The 22,292-nt window shown below is 38.6% G+C and overlaps 1 protein-coding gene across 1 annotated transcript in view; it reads right to left on the reverse strand.

Annotated features, from left to right (window-relative positions):
* The window catches only part of CGNL1 (cingulin-like 1), a 131,671-nt gene that overhangs the window by 98,397 nt on the left and 10,982 nt on the right, over positions 1 to 22,292 (reverse strand). The window contains exons 6-7 of the mRNA XM_006894505.1: positions 20,540 to 20,675; positions 5,329 to 5,541 (exon numbers count right to left, since the gene is read on the reverse strand). Coding sequence (XP_006894567.1) covers positions 5,329 to 5,541; positions 20,540 to 20,675 — 349 coding nt within the window. The remainder of the gene's footprint in view (positions 1 to 5,328; positions 5,542 to 20,539; positions 20,676 to 22,292) is intronic.

Raw genomic sequence — 22,292 nt, forward strand, 5'->3', positions numbered from 1 at the left:
CTTTATTTGCAACTTTTTGAGAAAGCGCCACAATGCTTTCCACAGTGGTTGCACCATTTTACACTCCCACCAACAGTGAATAAGGGTTCCAGTCTCTCAGAGAACTTTTAAGAAACTCAGTGTCCCTCAGTTTTTCATCTGCACAAGAGTTAGAGACAGAACAGATTAGAAAAAGAGAAGTTAACAGCTGTGAACTGTCTTCATTTCATTCCCTATTTCCCCAAATAGGTTTCAACCACTGCCCCAAGCCCAAGGACAAAAAGGACAATTCCTTTTCAAAGGTGAAGGAGAATAAAAAGACACATAACAGAGAAAATTATGTGGTGAAATAAAGTGCCAAAGTACTTAAAAATCTTTCACAAGAATCTTTGATAGATAGAATCCCCTTTGTAACTGACCACAAAAGTCCTTTTCCTCTCAAAGAAGAAAATTTTAAGTAATTCACATAATAACTAAAAGTATCACCACAATTCATCTCACTGAATGAAGACAGCCTGAATACCAATGAACCATCAATCTGTTCTTTAAAAGGTGTGGCTCTTTAGATCTACAAAAAAACTCCCATTTTTTACAGAGTATGTTTGGAAATCTGTAAGATGTTCTTAACAGAATGTGACAATTTTCACCAATGTTCTGGTAATTTAAAACTTTTAGTGCTTAAGCTCAGGTCTAGATGAAATGTTTATTATTTGACAATGATAAAATAGCACTTTAGAGGTTTTGGCCCCAGGGCAATGGCAAAAATTAGAAAACCTTCAATGAGAGGAGGTTGGATATTTTAATGCAAGACAGTTCCTTAAAGAAATGTCAGTATTTATCATGGTGGTGAGTGCATTGATTCCCTGGGGCAGAGAGAAGGCTAGTGCTCTAGACTTAAGTAACACTCTTTCCTAAATTAAGACAATATATTTAATCCACTAGCATTTAATAGGATAATGCAAAATTCTATTATATAACACCAGAACATAAATCACATAACAAAAGACAGCCTCTGTCCATTAAATTAACACAATCTTCACACAAGAAATGTGATTCCATCACTAATTCTACACCCATTTTCAGAAGCAATAGCTTACATAGAACAGTAACACAATCATGACCCTCTCTGAGAAATTAAAAATTACAGAGACATTAAAATTCTCAGCATAGAAATTCCAAGTAATAGTCAAGTTTTTCAATAGGCCTCCACCACTCTCATTAAAGAAATCCAACAGGAACCATACTCCAGGAGCTCCATTCCCAGGTAGGAGGGCCAAAAGATGTCTAAAAAGAGCAAGGACCACAGGGAACAGCCATATCTGACCTTTACCAACTTCACAAAGGGGAACTGTCCCAATCAAAGCATCAACTACACAAGTCAATTTCCATGAAGTCAGATATGTTCCCCCTATGCTCCTGCACCTCTTTCTACTCAACTCAACTCCAATCTTACTGCTTTACTGGGTCCAAAATCCTATGCAATAGCTCACAGACCACATATTTGAGAAGTCAAAAGGCTATGATTCTGGTTAGTAGCAGAATACAGTCAGGTCAGCTTCCAAAATGTGCTCATGGACGCCTCAGTCTTCCGCCTCATGGCTTTTGGTCAATGTCACAATGTTTTCAGTCCTGTCTATGTTGGTTCTCCCTTCCCACTGAATATTCCAACAGACTTAAGCAAAAGGCTCCGGTTCTAGCCCAATGTCTGCTCCTACTCATGTCATGTCTCTAGTTCTCTGCTGTGGCTGCTATGACTGTTGCTCCCATAGACCCTACTCTGGCTGATGCAAGAATTTCTGGACACATTACATTCTCTTGCTGCTTCTTTGCTGGTGATGAGGTTTCACTATTCTGCTGCTGGAGCTGCACAATTTAATGGCAAGACCAGCCAATCCTCTTGTGGACTGGTGATTAGCCAACTCCCTTTGTGGATAGGCTAACATACCCTGTCTTCATATTCCTGCTCATCCATATGGCAAAGTCAAACTCAATGGAAAGTCATTTTGAACACTAAACTCTTCACACCCCATGATGTGACTGTGTGCCAGGCACCATGCTAAAGTCAAAGTTTAAAGACTCTTGACCTGCAGGTAGGTTGTGTTTGGATTATGTGATTGATTGATTGAATATTTAATTGATTTTAAGCAGTTAAGAATTAAGAGATACCTTCCAGATATCTGACATTCTTGAAAATGAAAAGATCTAGCAACATGGTCCAGCATTCTTTCATTGGCCACTTTTAGTTACAGTTCAGAAACAAATTACACAGCAATATACATATTCTCCTGCTTGCCTTACTTGCCACCATATCCTACTGTCAACCCAATGATACATAAGAGTTTCATTCATTTATGTTTCTTTTCTACTCTTCCATATAACTTATTTGCGTTTATTTTTCTCACTTCTAGGAGGAGAAAATGACAAAAATGGCACCTGTTTTTCAGAGTCTAATGGAAGAAACAGACATGAAGTTAACTTATAACGTGGTATGATAAGTACTACAGTAGAGAAATAGCCACTGTGCATCAGAAATCCTAAGGAAGCTGCAACAACACCTTGGGGAAGAGGCAGAGAAGGATCTGGAACATCTTTAAGAGAGAGGTCATTTAGAGAAAGTCATGAAGGATGAGAAAAGGGTGGGCAAACAAAAACTGGGAGGAAATCACTCTAAGAGTGCAGAGGTAAAAGGATTAAACAAATCTTGAATTTTCTCGAGATGGTTAGGCAAAGAAGGGGTCCCTGTTGCGTACAACACTAACAATGTAAAACCTAAGTATAGAGCCCAGTGAGTTATTTAAGCAGAAGCTGATATGATCAGATTTGTTGTTTTAGAGAAAGATACAGTATAGACTGAGAGTTAATAACCCTGGCTGGCATGCACCCCATCATGTGCCACAATGAATGCTTTTGTGCTAATGTGTGTGTGTGTGTGTGTGTGTGTGTGTGTGTGTGTTGCTGCTGTTGTTAAGTGGTATCAAATCGGCACCTACTCATAGCTGACCCTCCTTCCAGTGGGTTTGCAGAGGCTGTAAATCCTACATGAGGAGAATGTCCATCTTCTTCCTATGGAGCAACTGATGAATTAGAACATCATGCCTTTGGGTTGACAGCACAATGCCTTACTACTAGACTGCCATATAAAATAATGTCTTCGGGAGGGACAGCACAGGAGAGGAAGGCCCTGGGTGAGATGGATTGATACAGTATCTGGGGCAATGGGGGATGGTGTGTAAGGATTAGTGAGACTGGCTCAGGACAGGGAAGGACAGAGCTGCTGTACATTGGGTCACTATATCACAGGTGGCTCAATGGCACGTAACAACATATACTACATTGGTTGGGGGTTTTTAAGCCTCTTGTTTAGAGACAACAATACCTCAGGGATGGCCTTTGCATTTAAAAGGCGGTTGCTATTATATTTTGGAAGAACATTCTTCTAAGTGGTGCAGCACTCTTTTGTCAATATGCTGTACTAAGGTTACCTAGGGTTGCTATGATGCTGAACCTTATGTTATAGGAGTGTAAAATGGCATAATGGTTACCCATGGTGGGCAGTGTTTGGTGGAGCTCCCAGTTTAAGACAGGTTTGGAAGCAGGCGTGGCATCCACTTCTTAAACAACATGCTTCTGGAACTTCTATGAACTTTGAGAAACAGCAATAGTTATAAAAAGGCTTCAGGTCTTTTGTTCATAAGGTTGCTATGAGTCATGCTCAACTCAAGGGCAATCAACAACAACTAATCTTTTATTTCTTTCAAAGATTAAAGTGTGTCAATATCTTTCCTTTTTTTCCAATATCTTTTTTGAACTTGCATAATAAAAATTATGTGTGCCAATACACAATATGAACCTTCCAAAGGATCTAAGTCAATAGTTTGAATCTCTCAAGATTATCTTGATTTTATACAAGAAAGATATATTTTTTTGCTGTCCATGTTTCCTTTCTCCTCATTTATATCTGTGACAATAAAGGACCTAGAAACTTCTAATGAAATATCTCATGGCTCACTTGTGGCCTAAATATGATAATCCTTAAAGTAAAATTTCCACAAATATATATCCAAACATTATTTTCAATAACCTCTGAGAAAAGCTACCCAGAAAATACCACATTAACTCAAGCTTTGATCCAAGGTCTGAAAGCAGTAAAGAAATGACAGGTCAAAGGAAAATTATTATACTTAGTAATTTGTCACTATGTCATCAGTAATGCAACAGCACACAAAGGCCAATAAACTAGGGTAACAGGCTGTTGCACAAAAATGAAACAAGATGGAAAAAACAGGCCCATCTCCTCAAAGTCATGGAAATTAAATTAATTTTCCTTTACTCCCTTAGATTAAACAGAGTCTCATAAATGCTAAAATACAGACAAATCAAGGAGTGGTATTTCTTTCTCCCCCCCCCCAAACCATCTCAAAGTTATAAAAATTCAAAGAAGACTATTCCCCAGACTTTTTGTTGTTGCTACAAACAAACCCATCTTTCATTTCTTGTCATTTGTAATTACTATGCAATAATTGAAAATCAGTGAGTCACCACAGAGCTCAGGAGAGACAAAGCCTGCTGGCTTTGAGCTGTCACCATAATCACTGCCAAATAAATAATACCAAGAGTTCTATTTCTTCATCACTTTTAATCTGTATATTGCAGAGAATCTAAAAATAATCATATATTCTTGTTAATGGCTCTCTTTCTCTAACAGTGTGAAGTTTCAAAGCATTTCCCCTTTAAAAACACTGCTTTGCTCTTTTTTATCAGCAACATGGGATCCACACCAGAAGACTTCAACATAATTTAGCATCTACTTGTATAAGCCAAGAATTCAATTAAGAGAAAAATTCTTTTGGAAGAGTTTGGGCAAATCAGTTAATTAACCTTCTTAAAACTTTACTGGGAGTGGGTAAGAAGTGCAAGCCATAAAGAACGGGCTAGGAAAGAAGTAGATTTCAGAAATCTAGGTCCCCCTGAAAAGCAGCACCATTAACTGAATCACACAACGTGCTAGACCTTGGACCTGTAGAAACACCTCGCAAATTCTAGCTCTCTACTATACAATGACCTTCAGAACTTCATTCTTTTGTCATCTTTTCAATTGCACTTCAAGGTAGTACTGAAAGACTTTAATCAGTTTTTGTACATTGATAAATTTTAAGTGTTCAAAATCAGAATTGCCGCATCTATCATTTATTGATGAGCTCTGTTTCCACGAGCTAATTACACCCAACTTTCACTCTGTAATTAAAACAAGGGGTTTAAGCTTGAATTTATTTGGGACACGTAGTCTTACACTTTCCTTTGTTCCCTCCCTTTTCTGACATCTCCCATGGTTCGATTCAGCTGACTCACCTTGGTGGCCTCCTCCACACTCTCCCTCAAGGCCTGCAGCTCAGCATCATACTGCTCCTTCAGCTTGTCCATCTCCTGATCGTGGCTGGAAACCTCTTCTTTCAAAGCACCTTTCAGGGCAGTGAGTTCACGCTCCCTCTTTCTCAAGAGGTCTTCTTGCTCTTCTTTGGATATGAGTAGATCTTGCAGATCCTGTTTTGCCTGTAAGAGCTCCTAAAGAAAGGAAAAGTGAACATTGAGGTAAAGATTAACTATCTTTGTCAAAAGAGCTTGTGTTTCTCTCCAGTTCAACTATTTACACCAATAACATACCCCTCTTTTCCTTCTGCTCCAAAACCCATTTCAGTTATCTCTTCTTTTCTCCCTTCAGTTCTAGGAGGCTACTATTCCTCTTGTTTCATCCATCTGTGGGTTTTTTTAATATTTGATGAATTTGAAGGAGAAAATGGAACTGACTTAACTTTTATGACTTGGAGGGAATATATTTATTGTTCCACCTTTTATCAATCCCAGAAAATAGCTTCTTTTTTATTAATTGTGCACTATCACTTCATCAGGAGTATGGTAGTTTCTTGGTCTCAATGCTTCATGTCCACCGGAAGTCAGTCAAGCCTGACTTTTATATTCGTAATGCTCAGGATGACTTTGCTTCTTCTTCTTTCGACCATATTTAACTAAGCATACTTAACTGAGCATAGTGCTTACATTTTCTCCTCAAGTGCCAAGAGTTCAAAGGAAAAGTCACAAAACTGGGGAGACAAGCTCCACTACAAATCATATTACCTAAAACTACATGTGTCCTGCCAAAGGCTCTGAAATGCCTGTTAAGTCAACATTTTTGTTGTATTTGACACACCTTCTCAACTCCCTTAAGCTCAAGACTTGACAAGATTTCACACTTTATTAGGAGATTTGAACACCCCCATATTCTTCTCACCTCAACTTTCTCTCACACTATGTACTGTCCCCACGCTATGCTACTTCCCGGAGAAGTAGCATCTATCACACACCACATGCTTCAAGTCTTTACAATATCAATTATCTTTTTTTTCAAACATTCAAAATGTTTTCATTTTTTTCCCATTTTTGCTCATTTTCCTTCCCATACTGCTCCCTTCTCTTTCAGTAATGCACCTCTTGTTCCAAATTGTTTTCATACATATGATACCTAATTATATATTCTTTTCAGGTAGTTCTTCCCTTCATCTGATCTAGTGCAGTGTTTTTTTATCTAGCCACCCTTTTCCATTCTCTCTCCAAACGACGCCCCCCATGCTTGCCCTTTTGTGACATATTTGTCCTTCTGTGACAGATATTTCACTCAGCATAACGTCCTCCAGGCTCTCCCATGCTGTGTAATATTCCATTGTGTGAATGGATATACCATAGTTTTTCTATCCATTCATTTGTTGATGGTCATCAACAATTATCTTGTACTTTTTCTTCTACTTAAATCTCAATTCCTAGAAGATGAAGTTCAAAGATTATAGCCTTCTGTATGGATTATACCTCAACATCAAGAAAACAAAACTTCTAACAATTGGGCCAACAATCAACATCATAATAGATGAAGAAAAGATAGAAGTTGGTAAGATTTTTCATTTCCTTGGAGCCAAAATCAACATTCATGGAAGCAGCAGTCAAGAAATCAAATAATGCACTGCATTGAACAAATCTGCAGCCAAGGACTTTTTTAATATGCTAAAGAGTACATTATGCCACTTTAAATTACTAAGATACAGTTGACTAAGCCAGGGTATTTTTTATTGCCTCATGGCATGTGAAAGTTGGAAAGTGAATAAGGAAGACTGAAGAAGAACAGATGCATCTGAATTATGGTACTCATGAAGATAATTAAATATACCATGAAAAACCGACAAATCTTTCTTAGAAGAGGAACAGCCATAAGAAGAATGGGGAGACTTCACCTCACAAATTTTGGGTATGTTGTCAGTGGAGGTCAGTCCCTGGAGAAGGACATTATGTTTGGAAAAGCAGAGGGTCATCAAAAGAGAGGAAGACCCACAATAAGATAGATTGACACAGTGATTGTAACAATAGGTTTAAGAACGTAGGCGATAGTAAAAATATTGCAAGATAGAACACTTCTCTTTTATTCTGAATCACTAAATACAGTGTACACTGAGTTGGGGTGAACTTGATAGCACCTAATAACATGCCCTTTTCCTTGGGCACAAGAATCTCTTGGGTCAAGGAGAGGGAAATCCCTCTTTTAGCTATCTATTCCTCAAGCTTAACCTCCAAAACGGATTCAAGAAGTTGAAAGTCCCTACATGTTGCAAATGGTTTGCACTCAACTACTAACAGGTTGGCAATTCAAACCTAGCCAGTGGTACCAGAGAAAATATCCTTAGCAATCTGCTTCTATAAAGTTACAGATTAACTTTATGAAACCCCATGGAGTTATGTAACCCCATACAGTGTTGCCATAAATCATAATCAACTTTGTTTTGCTCTATTTTCAAGGAAACATGTCTAGTCCATGGTCATAGTGATCTTCTAGTCACAAAATACAATGGCCTCCTCCCAGTGCTCATTTTCTTGACCCCTCTCTGGTCTTCCCTACCTTGCATCATAAAATTTGTTTCCACCTTTAGCTCAAGAACATACTCTAGTTTTCTTCCCTCAAGCCACTTTTTCAGTGAAAATCTCTAGCCCTTTTCTCCCTCTACCCAAACGCTAAGATGGTACCCAACTTTGCATTCTCCCATCTTTTTTGGAAAGTTTATCTCATTATTTTGATCCTATGTTAATGGTCTCCAAATCTGCACTACTGTTATTTGAGTTCAGGCCAATCTGCTATGTGCTTTGTGTTCTTTCATTTCCTCTTCCTTTGGCCATTATTCTTGTGAATGGTACTATCTGCCTTATAAGCACCCAAGCTTGGAACTTGACAATAGTTTTGACTTCTCTCCCCCATCCTTGTTCCTCGTAAACAAAAGGTTAGTTTTTCGTTATCTAGGATCCTTTCTCTCACCACCCTAATTTAGACTTCATCATTTCCTCACCAAGTAGTTTTCAAAAGCCACCCAACTTCTGTCTCCAGGTTCTTATTTGAAACCTCTAGGACATTCCTTATGCCACATCCTCAGCCTAGAAGGTCCTTCCTACCTGTCAGTCCCACCTCTCTCTGATTTTTAGAATCTCTTTAAAGACCAAGCTCCAAGACCACCTCTCCAAGAAGTTGTCCTTGAATAACCTTGAATATCCATCTCATTTTAGCTATACTTTCCATAGCACATTTTCCCCTTGCATTGTATGTATTTATTTTGTTATCTCCAAGACTGTGAGCTCCTTGAAGGAAGGTTATAGATTTTACTATTTTTTTTAAACACACAGATCAATATATAATAGGAAAGAAGGTGTCGATTTCAGTTGAAATAAATCAATAAGAGTAGTTCAGAAGGAATTTGGAGCTGTCAAAAATGTAAATTAGATTATTAGGCTTCTGAATAAAGACACATCCTATTCCCTTGAAGGAGTCCTGATGACACAGTGATAAAGCAGCTCACTGAAAAGTCAGTAGTTCAAAGCCACTTGGCACTCCATAGGCATGGCAATCTATTTCCATACAGATCACAGGCTTGGGAATCCTAAGAGGCAATTTCACTCTGGCCTAGAGGGACACTATTAGTTGGAATCAATTCTAGGTCATATAATATCAACAATGCCTTGGTAGACATGAAGAAATAGAGAAATGGTTGCCTTTGGGGGATTCCAGATCTCAGAGTAAAGCTACTTTACATTTAAGAACTATGTCACTGACAAGGAGATAAACCACTTCTGTGGTCTCTGGAATATGCATGCCCTTTCTTTATGCCAGAGTGCAGTCCTACAATGTCCCTTGCACAGACTAAAATAGTCTTACTAGAATCTAATTGAAAGATGTTAAATAGTTCAGATGTAATATCAAGACCCTCATCTAGGTAGCCAGACCAACTCCGGTTCTTCTAGGGTCCATATTCAGAAACCTTATGAATATGCATCCCATCGTGACATTTATCACACAGGAGGCCTTGCTGCTCCAACTTACCACTCCACCTTAAACAGTATCAGAGCCACTCCCCCATCATTTGTTACTCGCTACCCCAAGAGCTTGCTGCCAGCTTCTGCAAAACAGTACTTGTGATTCTGACCTGTTTCCTGCCTTCACTCTCACACATTTCTCCATTGTTTTGACGATAAGGCAGTTCCTCTTCCCACACTTATCTTTTCCAGGATATATCTGTGTTTTTGTGTTGCCTTTTGTGCACTGCTGCCAATGCATGTCAAGAACTGAGGGTTTTATGGTCCATTCTACACCAGCACACTGTTATCTGCAGCTTGGACTGCTGCTTAAGTGGACTGTGCTACACAAATCCAATCAGATTACACCTCACTTTATCACTTTATAGCACTTGAAGTTTTCCAGAATACAGACCAAAAGGCACATAAGAGTTTAAGAACTTCACATCTGCAACTCAGAGTTTTATTAGCAACTATATATCAAGTTGTAGAGGGGAGAGAACATTAATATAAACTCCAAAACAGAAATATAAATCTCCCCTAGAAAGTAACATGCCTCTCTGTGGATGCCAATCATAGAAAATGGGGTAAAACTTTGGCTATTCAGAATCAGCACTTGCAAAACTAGAATAGTTTTTTTACTTGAAAGAAGGAGATAAAACCCAGAAAGGGAACAAAAGTGGATGTGTACTTGGTGTCTCACACATAATAAAAATTATGCTAAATGAAGATTAATCAGAACTGGCTTTGACAAGCACTGTGGCATTTGGACAAGAACAAACTGGGAGGAGGGTAGAGAGAATAGTGCAACAATGAATGAATGGAAACCCAAAATCTCTGTAAATGTTTATGAAAATTAATAAAATATAGAAAAAAAAATTATGCTAAATGTTTCCAAAAATGAAAGGAGAGGCATACTACTATTCTCATGAAAAAATAAAAAACTGAAGGTCTGAGATGCTAACTTGCCCAAGATAACACAGATTGTGAAAGGCAGAGCCAGGAGTCACACTCATACCTGATGCCACTGCCCACTATCAACACATAGCTTCTCTGACTCTACACAGTAACCCTCAAGAAATCCCAAGAACAAAACAATTACACCATTTGATACTGTTGACAGGAGGTGACCAGAGTACTGTGTTTGGTTGACAATGTCTACTAGGACGTCTACTTTCCATAAATAAAAGCAACATGATTCATTTCTATATTCTTACAGCAACAGAGGAGGGAGCGGTGGGGATAGGAGGAGGATATGAAATGTGTGCTAATTGCCATCATGAACTGTCTCCTTTCCTAAGAGAAAAGAACTAAATGGTGCTTCACTATCATTACCGAGTATTTTAATCAAAGATTCTATAGGTATAATCCTGATAAAACAAGAGAAAATACATAGAATTTCAAATTCTCATAGAATCCAGGCTTTCTGAATGAACCTCTAAAATTACTACTCTGCAATAATCTTTAAAGCAAAAAGATCTCATTATTTAAGCTAAACTGTTGTTTGGTTTAAGTCATTAGGGATACTGTGATATTTTAAGAACTGTTTCTATGAGATCAAACTGACAACAGCAATTCAAACGATTAGAAGTCAAAGTTAAGGGTCAGGGAGTTTATACTAATGAGAGAATATCTCTAACAATGAAGGTGTGAATGTTTGGGTAACACAAAGAATGTGATCTGTATCAATGAGTTCTACATCTACACAATGGTGAACTGGTATATATTTTGCTGTGTAAATTCTCATACAACAACATATACCAAAAATTAAATTTTAAAAAACGTAGCAGTGTGAACCAAAATCTGTAAAGATAAGAATTTAAGTTGGGAGGGGGAAAAAGGAAGTACACTCTGGGAGCTAGCTGTTACAGCAGCAAGTTGTTGTCCTGGTCAAGGGTTCATGTATCAGAAGACCCAGAGCCACATTTTTTTCATACCAGCAGACAGAAAATAAAATAAATCCACCAGGAAAAGGAGACAGATTGTGTTTGCCTTCTTCAAGTGAAGTGGTATGACCTATAATAAAATCAAGTAACATGAGTGGATCTTTAATATAAACATTGAGTGGGGGGAAAAACAATTTACCAATTATACAGTAACATTTTTATTTTGCTCAGAAAAACAGCAAACCTCAAACAAAATTATTTAGTGTTGCATATTTATGTGACACAGGAGAAAGATGGACAATCTTCTCTTATGTGATATACTGTTCTGAATACTGGCTAGAGGGTTAACTATGGGTTTGTTCCAACTTGAAGCACACAACAACATATTTACATGATGGGTACAAAATTTAGGACTGTGACTCCCTTTGGAAAAGAGGTGGGCAGACAGGAGAGAGGGGAGAAGCACATACACATTGAAAGTCATAGTGTTTATGTGATTGTGAGTGTTTGGGGGGGGGTTATTTCATTTGCTTTATATGATTTTTATGTATTTATGTAGGGAGTTCATGTGGTGTAGTCTGTAGGGAGTCACACTAACTCAAAAGCTATTTGTCTCTGGTGATTTACATTCACCAGCAAATTCTGGGGAGGAAAAGATGAGCAATCTCCTCCTGTGCAATTTACAGCCTCTGAAAATTTACTGGCGCGTCTGCTATGAGTTGGTTTTAACTCAAAAGCAATGAGTTTGAGGGTTTCTTTTCATGTTTTATTCAGTGACTGGGGTAATCAGGATGGGTGTATCGGAAACAGTGTGATTGGCACAGAAAAGAGCAGAATTTAGGGCTGTCGTACATAGGGTCGCTATGAGTTGCAAGCAACTTGATGGCACATAACAACAACCACCTTGTGATATGAGTAAAAGACTTTCTGTTTCTTAAATGTGGCAGGGGGAAGGTAGTAGAGAGTTCATGGATAGTTATACATAAAAACCTTCATAGGTTACAAAATATTTTTATACATAGCAGTTACCACATAAATAAGAAAAGTCACTAATGAAGAGAGGCAAAAGAATTCTGTCCTCTCTGCCACAAAATATCCTATGTATATCAGCAGGAACTCTAGTAGTGCAGCGACTTAGCTGTAAATCAAAAGGTTGGCAGTTCAAGCCCACCAGCAACTGTATTGAAGAAGGATGTAACCATCTGCTTCTGTAAGTAAGAAAACAGCCTTTGAAATCTCTTCCGGCAGTTCTTTTCTGTCCTATAGGACTGCTGTAGTCAGAATCAACTAAGTGACAATGGGTTTGGTATGCTTTGAAGACACAGCCATCTGAATAAGGATAAATCAAGCCAGCTAACAGAATGACACAACAGCCTCAACAACAGAAGCAAGACAAGCATCAGGTTGATTGTGTTGATTGCAAATTCCAAGGTTCTAGTATTTAAAGGCAAAGGTCAAAAGCATTTATAAACATTGTGTTAACATTTTAAAAGAATATCTATCAACAGATGAATCAAAGCAGGTCAGCCCAGGGAAATGTTAGTGAGGATAAACACTGCTTTGTCCTGTCCAACCTGCTCAGCTGGTGAAATTCCCTGCAGGTCTAGAGTCAAATAAACCTAACAGAGTAACAGCAAAAGAGTCCCCCAACCAAATCAGAGCACCCAGACCAGAGTTCTCCAATGTACAGCTGTCCCAGGAGGTTCTAACTTTAAGCAATATCTGGGAAACCCTATGATATTTTCTCCTGAGTAAAGACCGACCTTGTACACTGTCAAGACTTGGAGGAAATCACGAGGAAAAATAGCTAGGTGAACTCACTGCTCACAGCAGAAAGCTGTATGTCACACACCATCTATTAAGAGATGGTATGGGTTTTAGTTCTGACTCACAGCAGCCCAGTGTACAGTCGAAGCACTACCCAGTGCTGCACCATCCTCACAACCATTACTGTCTGAGCCACAATTGCAGTCACTGCGTCAATCCCCCTCATTGAGGAGCTTCCTCTTTTCTCCTGACCCTCCACTTCACTAACCACACGTCTTGTTAAACTATTATAGTACTGACTGCACCTTCCTCTGACTAAATGCTGCTTAGAAGTGCTATAAACTCTCCCTTTCTGCTCACCTTCATTAAAGGATAAGTCTATCTAGAGTATTAAAACAGTAGATAACAGAATTACATGATCATTTTTCTCTCAAGAAGGATATCCTAAAGCATACACAGTACAGCTGGTAAGAAACACACTGTGATGCTTAAGGTTGCATGTCAACTTGCCTTTGAGTATCTGGACTGGCAAATATTATGGAGTCATTCCATGTCCATTTCATAAGATCTGATATAATGTAATCATCCCTTCCATAAGATCTGATGTAATAAATATTATGTTGATGACATTGTTTACATCATGTCATTCATGATGGCATCTGCTACAACACTCAATTAGTTGAAAGAGAAATTCATCAGAGATGTAGCCTACACTGAATTTATATGGAAGTCTAGCAAAACTTTCTTGTTTGCTTTATAGACCCTGCACCACCTCCAGCTGCTTGGACTGAATCTGCCTTACTTGCTGACCTTGGACCTGTCAGCCTTCACAGCTGTGTGAATCAAAATCTTCTCTCCTGAGGTGTGAGCCATGGCCCTGGGATGTACTGGCCTATACGTGAGCTTTATATTAAATCAATTACATTAAATCAATCTCAATCCATTCACTCTTTCTCTGTGTGTGCGTACCTATTTTATGTTTTATAATGACTTGGGTGCATGTTTACAGAGCAAACTGGATTTCCTTTCAATCATTTATATATATTTTGTTTTATGACACCAATTACAATCCCCACATTGTATCAGGAGTTTCTCTGCTAACCCTGTGATTCTGGTTTCCATCCTCCTCTTCCTGCCTTTGAAGTTTATTTATCCATGTGTAAACACCATCCTTTAGACCTTGTGCAGCTGATTGTCTTAGGACCAAGTATCACCCCAGTGTGACTGTTCACTCTACGGATCTGTTTATTGTTTGGCTGTAAGTTGTACCACAGGGGTAAGTTCCGTTCCAGAACACTTTGGTGCTGCTCAAGGAGTTACATCTTGGCAAATGCCAAAGATAAATCGCCACAAGACGGTGTTGAAGTGAGGTCTACCTGGCAGCATTGTAAGCTCCATCAAAGACAATGATTATAAAACCCACTGCCATGGCATTTGGAGAGAGGTGTTATCCTTTTCTTCAGACTGAAAACCAACTAAAGATGTCCATGCTTGAAAATAACTCTATAATAATTTTTTCAACATGAGTTAAAATTTTATATTCACATGCAATATTTAATATATATTTCTCTTTTTTATATATGTGCCTCTGTGTGTGTGTGCTCATGTATTTCCAATTATAAGTTTACATGAATATACAAGTCATTGTATTATTTGCTGACTGTAAAGCTTAACTTAATAGGATATTTTCTAGTATCTTAATGGTTTTTTTCTTTCTCTTCTCTTTCCCCCCATAGACTGTATTCTTTTCTCTTAATGATACTTTACTGTGACCCAACATAGAGGCCTTTTGTTAGTTAAGAGTATGTGGAACACTAGTAGAGATACCATGAAAATGAAATATACAAAATATAGTCCTTCTTACCACTTTGAAACATTCAGAAGCAGACACGTTTAAACGCTCATTGTGTTCAAAAGTCTATTCTAAGCCAAATGCCACCAAAAGGTTGGCCACAGCTAGGAAATGTTATCAGATTCCTCCCAGCCAGCTCCTACTAGATATGAAGAATAAATTTTGGAAAGTGACAAGGAGACACAGCCTGTTTCATTAGTAATCGAGAAGCCATAGATAATGTTTTAAATGTGGCTGGCAACTCAAAAGAAACTGATAAAAACCATGAAGATGATTTTTAGGAGGGAATGGAATCCACTCAGGCATAGAAAGGTTAACTCTACAGTAACTCATAGTGTAAAAAAGTAGAAAACCAACTAGAAAGTCATCCATATCAGAATCCTTTTAAAGAAAAGGTGTTCTAGGGGAGCTCTGGTGGCCTAGTGGAAAGCAGCTGCAACTACAATCCCAGAGGCTCACAGTTCGAATCCACCAGATGCTTTGCCGGGAAAGGAGGGGCATCTCCTCCTGTACCAGTCAGATCTGATTTGATGGTACACTCACACAAAAATATATTAAAAAAAAAAAAAGGTGTTATCAGTTCCCTCTGCTTAGACACACAACGGCAAAACTAAGCCTCATGTCTACATCCTGGTCATGAAAATAAATTCATTAACTAACTAAATACATAATTCATTTTGATCACTTATGCTTAACATGTTGTGTCTAAAAACTGTAGTTAGAGGGAAAAGGGGTGGCAGAAAATGTGCAACCGTAAAAAAAAATATTTTTTAAAAATAATATAAAAACTAGTTCTTTTTTAAAATTACTCCTCCCTCTTTTAATTTTTATAGAGACATTTTAAAAGATACTTAAATTATGAATTTTTTTTTCATTTGCTCTGTTAACTTGGTACTGTACCAGTAGGTAGTTAGAAGGCACAAGATGGGAAAGAAGGAGAAACACGTTCTAGAATTAGGCAGCTGGTGGAAGAAAGAGGGCGCTTTGGTAGCCTAGTGGCTAAGAAGCTGTGATGTGTGTTCAAATCCACCAGATGCTCCATGGAATAAAGATGAGCAATCTCTTCCCATGTGATATACAGCCTCTGAAAACCCATTGGAAGGTCAGCTATGAGTTGGTCCTGACAACAGCAATGAGACGAGGTTATGAGGTAAGAAGAAGAAAGTAACAGGAGAGTTGTCACAAAACAAAGTCAAGAGTGCAACAGCAGGGAATCTTAAGGACAACAGGGAATCAAAAGAAAGGTATCTTTTTATTTTAGAATCAATGTTGATATTCAGCTCAGAATCACAAGATTCACCAGTCTTCTATTTAAAGTTATCTATGAAGCTACACTTTATTAAACACCATAAAGTATCTAGAGATTTCAACCACTTGTGTCTGAATAAGGATGAGAGAAGTGATGTCTTTAAGCGTGGTGTTGGAGAAATGCACTGAATATCCCAGGGACTGCAAAGAAAGCAAACAGACACGTCTTGGAGAAAGTGTGACCAGAGTGCTCTTAGAGGCATAGATAATAAAGCTGTGTCTTACATCCTTTGGACATGTTGTTAGGACAGGCTATTCTTGTTATATGCACCACTGAGTTACAATAAAAATGCTCCTGACATCAACCTCTTTAAGCAGCTATTAATATTGCAGGAGACACTATGTTCTCTATTATTTAGGTGGATGATATTGCTGCTGTTATGTGCCACAGAATCTGAACCTACTCACAGCCGACCCTCCAGCAGACTTTCAGAAGCTGCAAATCACACAGGAGGAGACTGAGCCTCTTTCTTCAACAGAATAGCTGGAGGATCTAACACACATGCCCTGGGGTTAGCGCAGCACTCCTTACCTATGGGCCACCAGAACTCCCTTTAGGTGGATGGGAGGCAAACAGGAAATACAGAGATACAAATAGCTGTTAAGGGCTTTGAAAATATGTTTCTCCCCACTCATTTTTGCATTCTATGTTAATATTCTAGGGAAAAGTATACATATTTTTAAAGCCTGATTCTAAACCTCTTGTCTCTGTAACTGATCTCTGAAAAGAAGGCAGAGCTATGAGAAGCTGTATCTTATCCCATGCCATGAATGTGATGGCTTTCAAGAAATCAATCGATAAGAAAGGATATCAGGTGGTAAGGGGAAAAAAACCTGAGGCCTTCTCAGGAAAAAATTTCTGAAGAGAAAACTACTCTCCACCCTAAAGGGGAAGCAGGGAGCCAACCAGGGAGTGTGGGGAAATGAGTTGATGAGAACTCCTGGCTTGTGTGGCTAGTCTCTCTCACCAGCTCCTGTAAAGTCACGGGGAAGAAAAAAAGGGGAAGTTCTGAGGAGCAAGAGCTAATATCCCTCCCGGGGAATTATTTCAAAATCAAACAAGGAAGGCGGTAAGAAAACAGTTGACAGTTGAAACTTAAAAGGAACTGCAGGGACATAGGAGCCAGGAGCTTTTAACCCCAAGAAAGGGTCAAGAAAAGACCTAAAACCTAAAGGGAAAACGAGTAGAGAAATGAAGTTAAACACTAACAGGATGCCTTTGATTTTGTGAAGGGTGTTCTAGGAGGTTTTATTGTGTTTTTTCTGGTTTTATTCTCAATTGTGAATCATTTCTTTATTGAGGTATTCCTACAAAAGCAAGCTTATAAAAAAATAAAATTCAAACTAGAGCAAACATCAGTAAGTCAAAATACAGGTGGTGATTAGACAAAACCAGGTTGTTCTTGCTGGAGGCAAATCTATTTCAGTTCATAGCAAATGCATATTTTGGGTTTAACATTTTATTTTTTAATGTTAGGCTATAATATTTATTCTATTAATTTATTTTAACATTTCTTTTATTTATTATTTGAGTGAAGGTTTTACAAATCATATTAGTTTTTCACATATTTCCAGCCACTTTGATTAGAAATATTAATTACCATTGATTAATGTATTAATTAACTAATTATGATTTCTAATCAGCTCTTTATTGTGTATGAACAAGGCTGCAATCTTTATGGAAGCAGATCACCATATATTTTCTCTCACAGATCCCCTAAGTGGGTTCAAACCACTAACTTTTGAATCAGCTGCGGCTTCTTCTACTAAGCATATTCCACAAGGAATCTCAGTGGTTTTAAAACAGTTTGTTCCCTCAAGGCAACTTGACACCTACAGATATTGTAGCTGTTATGTCCCACTGAATCTGTACCAACTCACAGCTGACTCCTCAGCAGGTTTCAGAGACTGTAAGTTATATAAGAGGAGACTGCCCATCATTCTCCTTTGGAGTAACTGGTGGATTAGAATTGTGTGAGTGAAATAGCTCGATCACAAAAGGACAAATACTGCATGGTGCCACAGTTGTAGAAAGGGACTGGCATCAGGGTTGGGGTAAGACTGAGAAAAACTGGATAAATTATGTGTATACTGAATTGAAACAGATGAGGGAGAGAACAATTTAAAAGCAATATATGATAGGGTATTATGGTTATCACAAGAGTCCAGAATTAAGGTTGCATAATGGCGTGTACTCAGGTTGGTGGTGAGGGTGTATGTGGTGGGGGTTGTATACCAAGGAAAGAATTTTTCTTTTAATTTTCAAAGAGAGGAGTGAACTGGGGGGTTGGGGGGCTGGGTATGGAGAAAAGTGCAACAATGAATGAATGGAAATTCAAAATATCTATAAATGTTCATTAAAATTAATAAAATAAAATTTTAAAAATTGTTTACTAAAAAAAAATTGTGTGCCTTTGATTGTCAGCAAAACTTCTTGCACACTAAGCCACTAGGGGTCTCTGAGTAAGAAGTAAGTACCAGAATTATGCTATATACAAGAGGGAGCTCTGGTGGCCTAGTGGTGAATAACTGGGCTGCCAACCTAAAGGCAGACAGTTCAAATCCACCAGCTGCTCTGTAGGAGACAAATGAGCAATCTCCTGCATGATTTACTGCTCTGAAAACTAGCTGGAGGGGCAGCTAGGAGTCAGCTCTGACTCAATGGTAAATAACAGTAACAGATAATATGAGATCTCTGGTGACATGGCAGGTTAGGAGTTGGGCTGCTAACTGAAAGGTCAGCAGTTCAAATCCAGCAGCCACTCTAGGGAGGAGAAAGCCACATGATTCAGGTAAGATTTGCATCCTAGGAAAATCCAGGAGAGGGTTGTCATGAGTCAGAAGTGACTTTGTGGCAATAAGTTTGTTTTAAATATATTATATATTACAAAATTACTGTTACATGGGATAATGGTATTGTAGTTATGTAAGAGAATCTCTCTTTTAAAAAAAAAGATATATTCAGAAAATATAGGAATGGCATTATCTATTACTTATTTTGAAATGATCAAAATGCAACAGGGAAAAAAAGGGTTGGTTCAACCATTATGGAAGGCTGTATGGCGCTTTCTCAAAAAGCTGCAAACAGAAATACCACTACTAGGAATTTACCCTAAAGAAACCATAACTGCCACCCAAGCAGATATATACACACCCATGTTTATTGTGGCTTTGTTTGCAATAGCAAAGACCTGGAAACAACCCAAGTGCCCATCAACAAATGAATGGATAGAGAAGCTCTGGTATATTCAAACAATGGAATACTATGCAGAATTGAAAAACAAAGAACTCATGAAATATTATGCAAATTGGATGACCCTGGAGGACATTATGCTGAGTGAAATATCTCAGTCACAAAAGGACAAATATTGCATAGGGCCACTGTTGTAAAACGGGACTGACATTGGGGTTGAAGGAAGACAGAGAAGGAGGGGATGAATGATATATACGGAGAGAACTGTTTAAAAGGAATATATATGCTGAGTGAAATATCTCAGTCACAAAAGGACAAACACTGCATCATGCCACTCTTGTAGAAATGGGACTGACATCAGGGTTGGGGAAACAATGAGAAAAACTGGATAAATTATATATACTGCATTGAAACGGATGAGGGAGAGAACAGTTCAAAAGCAATATATTATAAGGTATTATGATTATCATAAGAGTCCAGAATGAACATTGCAGAGTGGAGTATACTCGGGGCGGTGAGAGGGTGCAGGGGGATTGTATACCAATGAAGGACTTATACTTTTCAAAGAGAAGAGCAAACTGGGGGGAGGGGGGGGGGCGCAGAAAAGTGCAACAATTAATGACTGGAAATCCAAAAACCTCTATAAATGTTCATTAATTTAAAAAAAGGGATTGGGTATTATTGTCATGACAGGAGTCCAGAATGAAGGCTGCACAGTGGAGTGGACTTGGGGGGAGGGATTGTATAACAATGAAAGTTTTTCCTTTACTTTTCAAGGAGAAAAGTGAATTGGGGGGGAGGGGTGGGCAGGGAGAAAAGTGCAACAATGAAGGAATGGAAACCCTAAGTTTCTGTAAACTTTCATTAAAATTAAAAAAAAATGGGTGAGGTGAATGGATACATGAATCATAGTGTAAACAAAACAAAATATTGACAAGAGTTGGATTTGGGCTAGAATCTGTGAGTGTTAATGTCCTATTTCTACTTTCTGTTTAGTTGCAAATTTACCTAAAAAGATGTTTTAATATAGTTATATATTCTTGCAGAATCTAACTGTAAACACAGATGGAGTAAATAGATGTCACAGAAAACACCAAGTAAAACCCAGTCTGTCCACCTAACCCATCTTCTCAAGACAGGAGGAGGATCTCTTGTCACCTGGCCCCCTATCCTCCTCACCTCAATCAGAGCCCCCTTTTCCCTGTCCTCGGACTGTTTGGCACTGTCCAGTTCATCATGCATTTCCGAGAGCTGGTCCTGCAGGTCTCTGATCTCAGTCTGGTGGTGTTCCCGTTCCATCTTCACCTGGAACAGTCTGGCAGGAGAAAAAAGGCCATCAACACAATCTTTCCAGCCTCTGCTCATCTACATCTAGTCAGAATTCACACTTTCAGAGGATCAGGCACAGTCACTGTAAGCCCCAAGAAGCCCAACTCTCTCTGTTCTGCACTCAACAAGCAACCATCTGACCTGAAAAGGCATCTAAAGAGAACTCATAGCTAGTTCAGTGATAGAGAAATTAATCCAGTGAGGGTATATACGAATCCAGTAGCACAGTGGCATCTTCTAACAGTACATCCTCAAAACACATAAAAGTACATAAGTCACTAGCATCTGGACATTTAACAATGACAACTTTTTTGACAACTTTCACTAAGCCATCCTCTTTTTCTAGTTCCTGTCACCCCACCACCACTGAGTACTCCACTCCAGAAAAGTCAATAGATTACAGCTGAGGGCCAGTCTAGCCTGCAACCTACTCTGCAAAAAAAGTTTTATTGGAACACAATCATGTTCACTTATTTATGTATGGCAAATAGCTATTTTCATGATATTATAGCAGAGATGAATGGCTGAGACAAAGAGCATATAACCTATAAACTCTAAAATATTTAACTGAAAATTTACAGAAAAAGTTCTTCAGGCTCTTACACTTTTTTGTCTTTACTATACCCTAAATTCTTTGATATTTTTTTCCTTCTCAATTTCTTTTCTGAAATTAACCTCTGTATACAATATAAAAGCAAAGACTGCACTAACCATCTGTAGGAGCATACATATATTTCATGTTTATTGTTATTATTGTTGTTGTTGTTGTTGTTGTTATGTGCCATCGAGTCACTTGCAACTCATAACAACCCTATGCACAAGAGCCCTGCTCTATCCTGTACCAACCTGTCTCTGCCACACCTACTCCCATTACCCCAATCACTGAATCAATCCATCTTATTGAGGGTCTTCCTCTCCTGTGCTGTCCCTCCACTCTCCCAAGCATGATGTCCTTCTCCAAGGACTGGTCCCTCCTTGCAACATGTTCAAAGTATGTCAGATGAAGCGTCAGAATCCTTGCCTTAAAAGAGCAGCCTGGTTTCACCCTCTCAAGGGCAAACCTGTTTGTTCTCCTAGCAGTCCACGGTATATTCAACACTCTTCTCCAGCACCACAACTCAAAGGCATCAATTCTCTTTCTATGATCCCTACTTCACTGTCCAGCCCTCCATTGCATAGCATGCAATTGCAAAGACTATGGCCTGGATCATGCACACCTTAGTCTCCAGCCTGACGTCACTGCTCTTCAGTACTCTGGAGAAGTCCCTGACAGCTCACTTTCCCAATGCAATTCATCTCTTGATTTCTTGGCTGCTGGTACCAAGAGTGTTGACTGTGGAGCTAAGCAAATTAAAACTGTTAACAATCTCAATCTCTTCACCATTCATAATGATGCTGCCAATTTGTCCAGTGGTGAGAATCTTTGTTTTCTTGATATCAAGCCTCAATCCATATTGGAGGCTGCAGTCCTTGACTTTCTGCAGCAAGTGCTTCAGGTCCTCCTCAGTTTCAGCAAGCAGGGTTGTGTCATCTGCATAACACAGGTCGTTGAATCTTCCATCAATCCTGATGCTACATTTCTCCTTGTACTATTCTTATATAA

Source organism: Elephantulus edwardii, unplaced genomic scaffold (assembly GCF_000299155.1).
Source record: "Elephantulus edwardii isolate Elephantulus edwardi_28Jun2011 unplaced genomic scaffold, EleEdw1.0 scaffold00145, whole genome shotgun sequence".
In the NCBI taxonomy this organism is placed as follows: domain Eukaryota; kingdom Metazoa; phylum Chordata; class Mammalia; order Macroscelidea; family Macroscelididae; genus Elephantulus; species Elephantulus edwardii.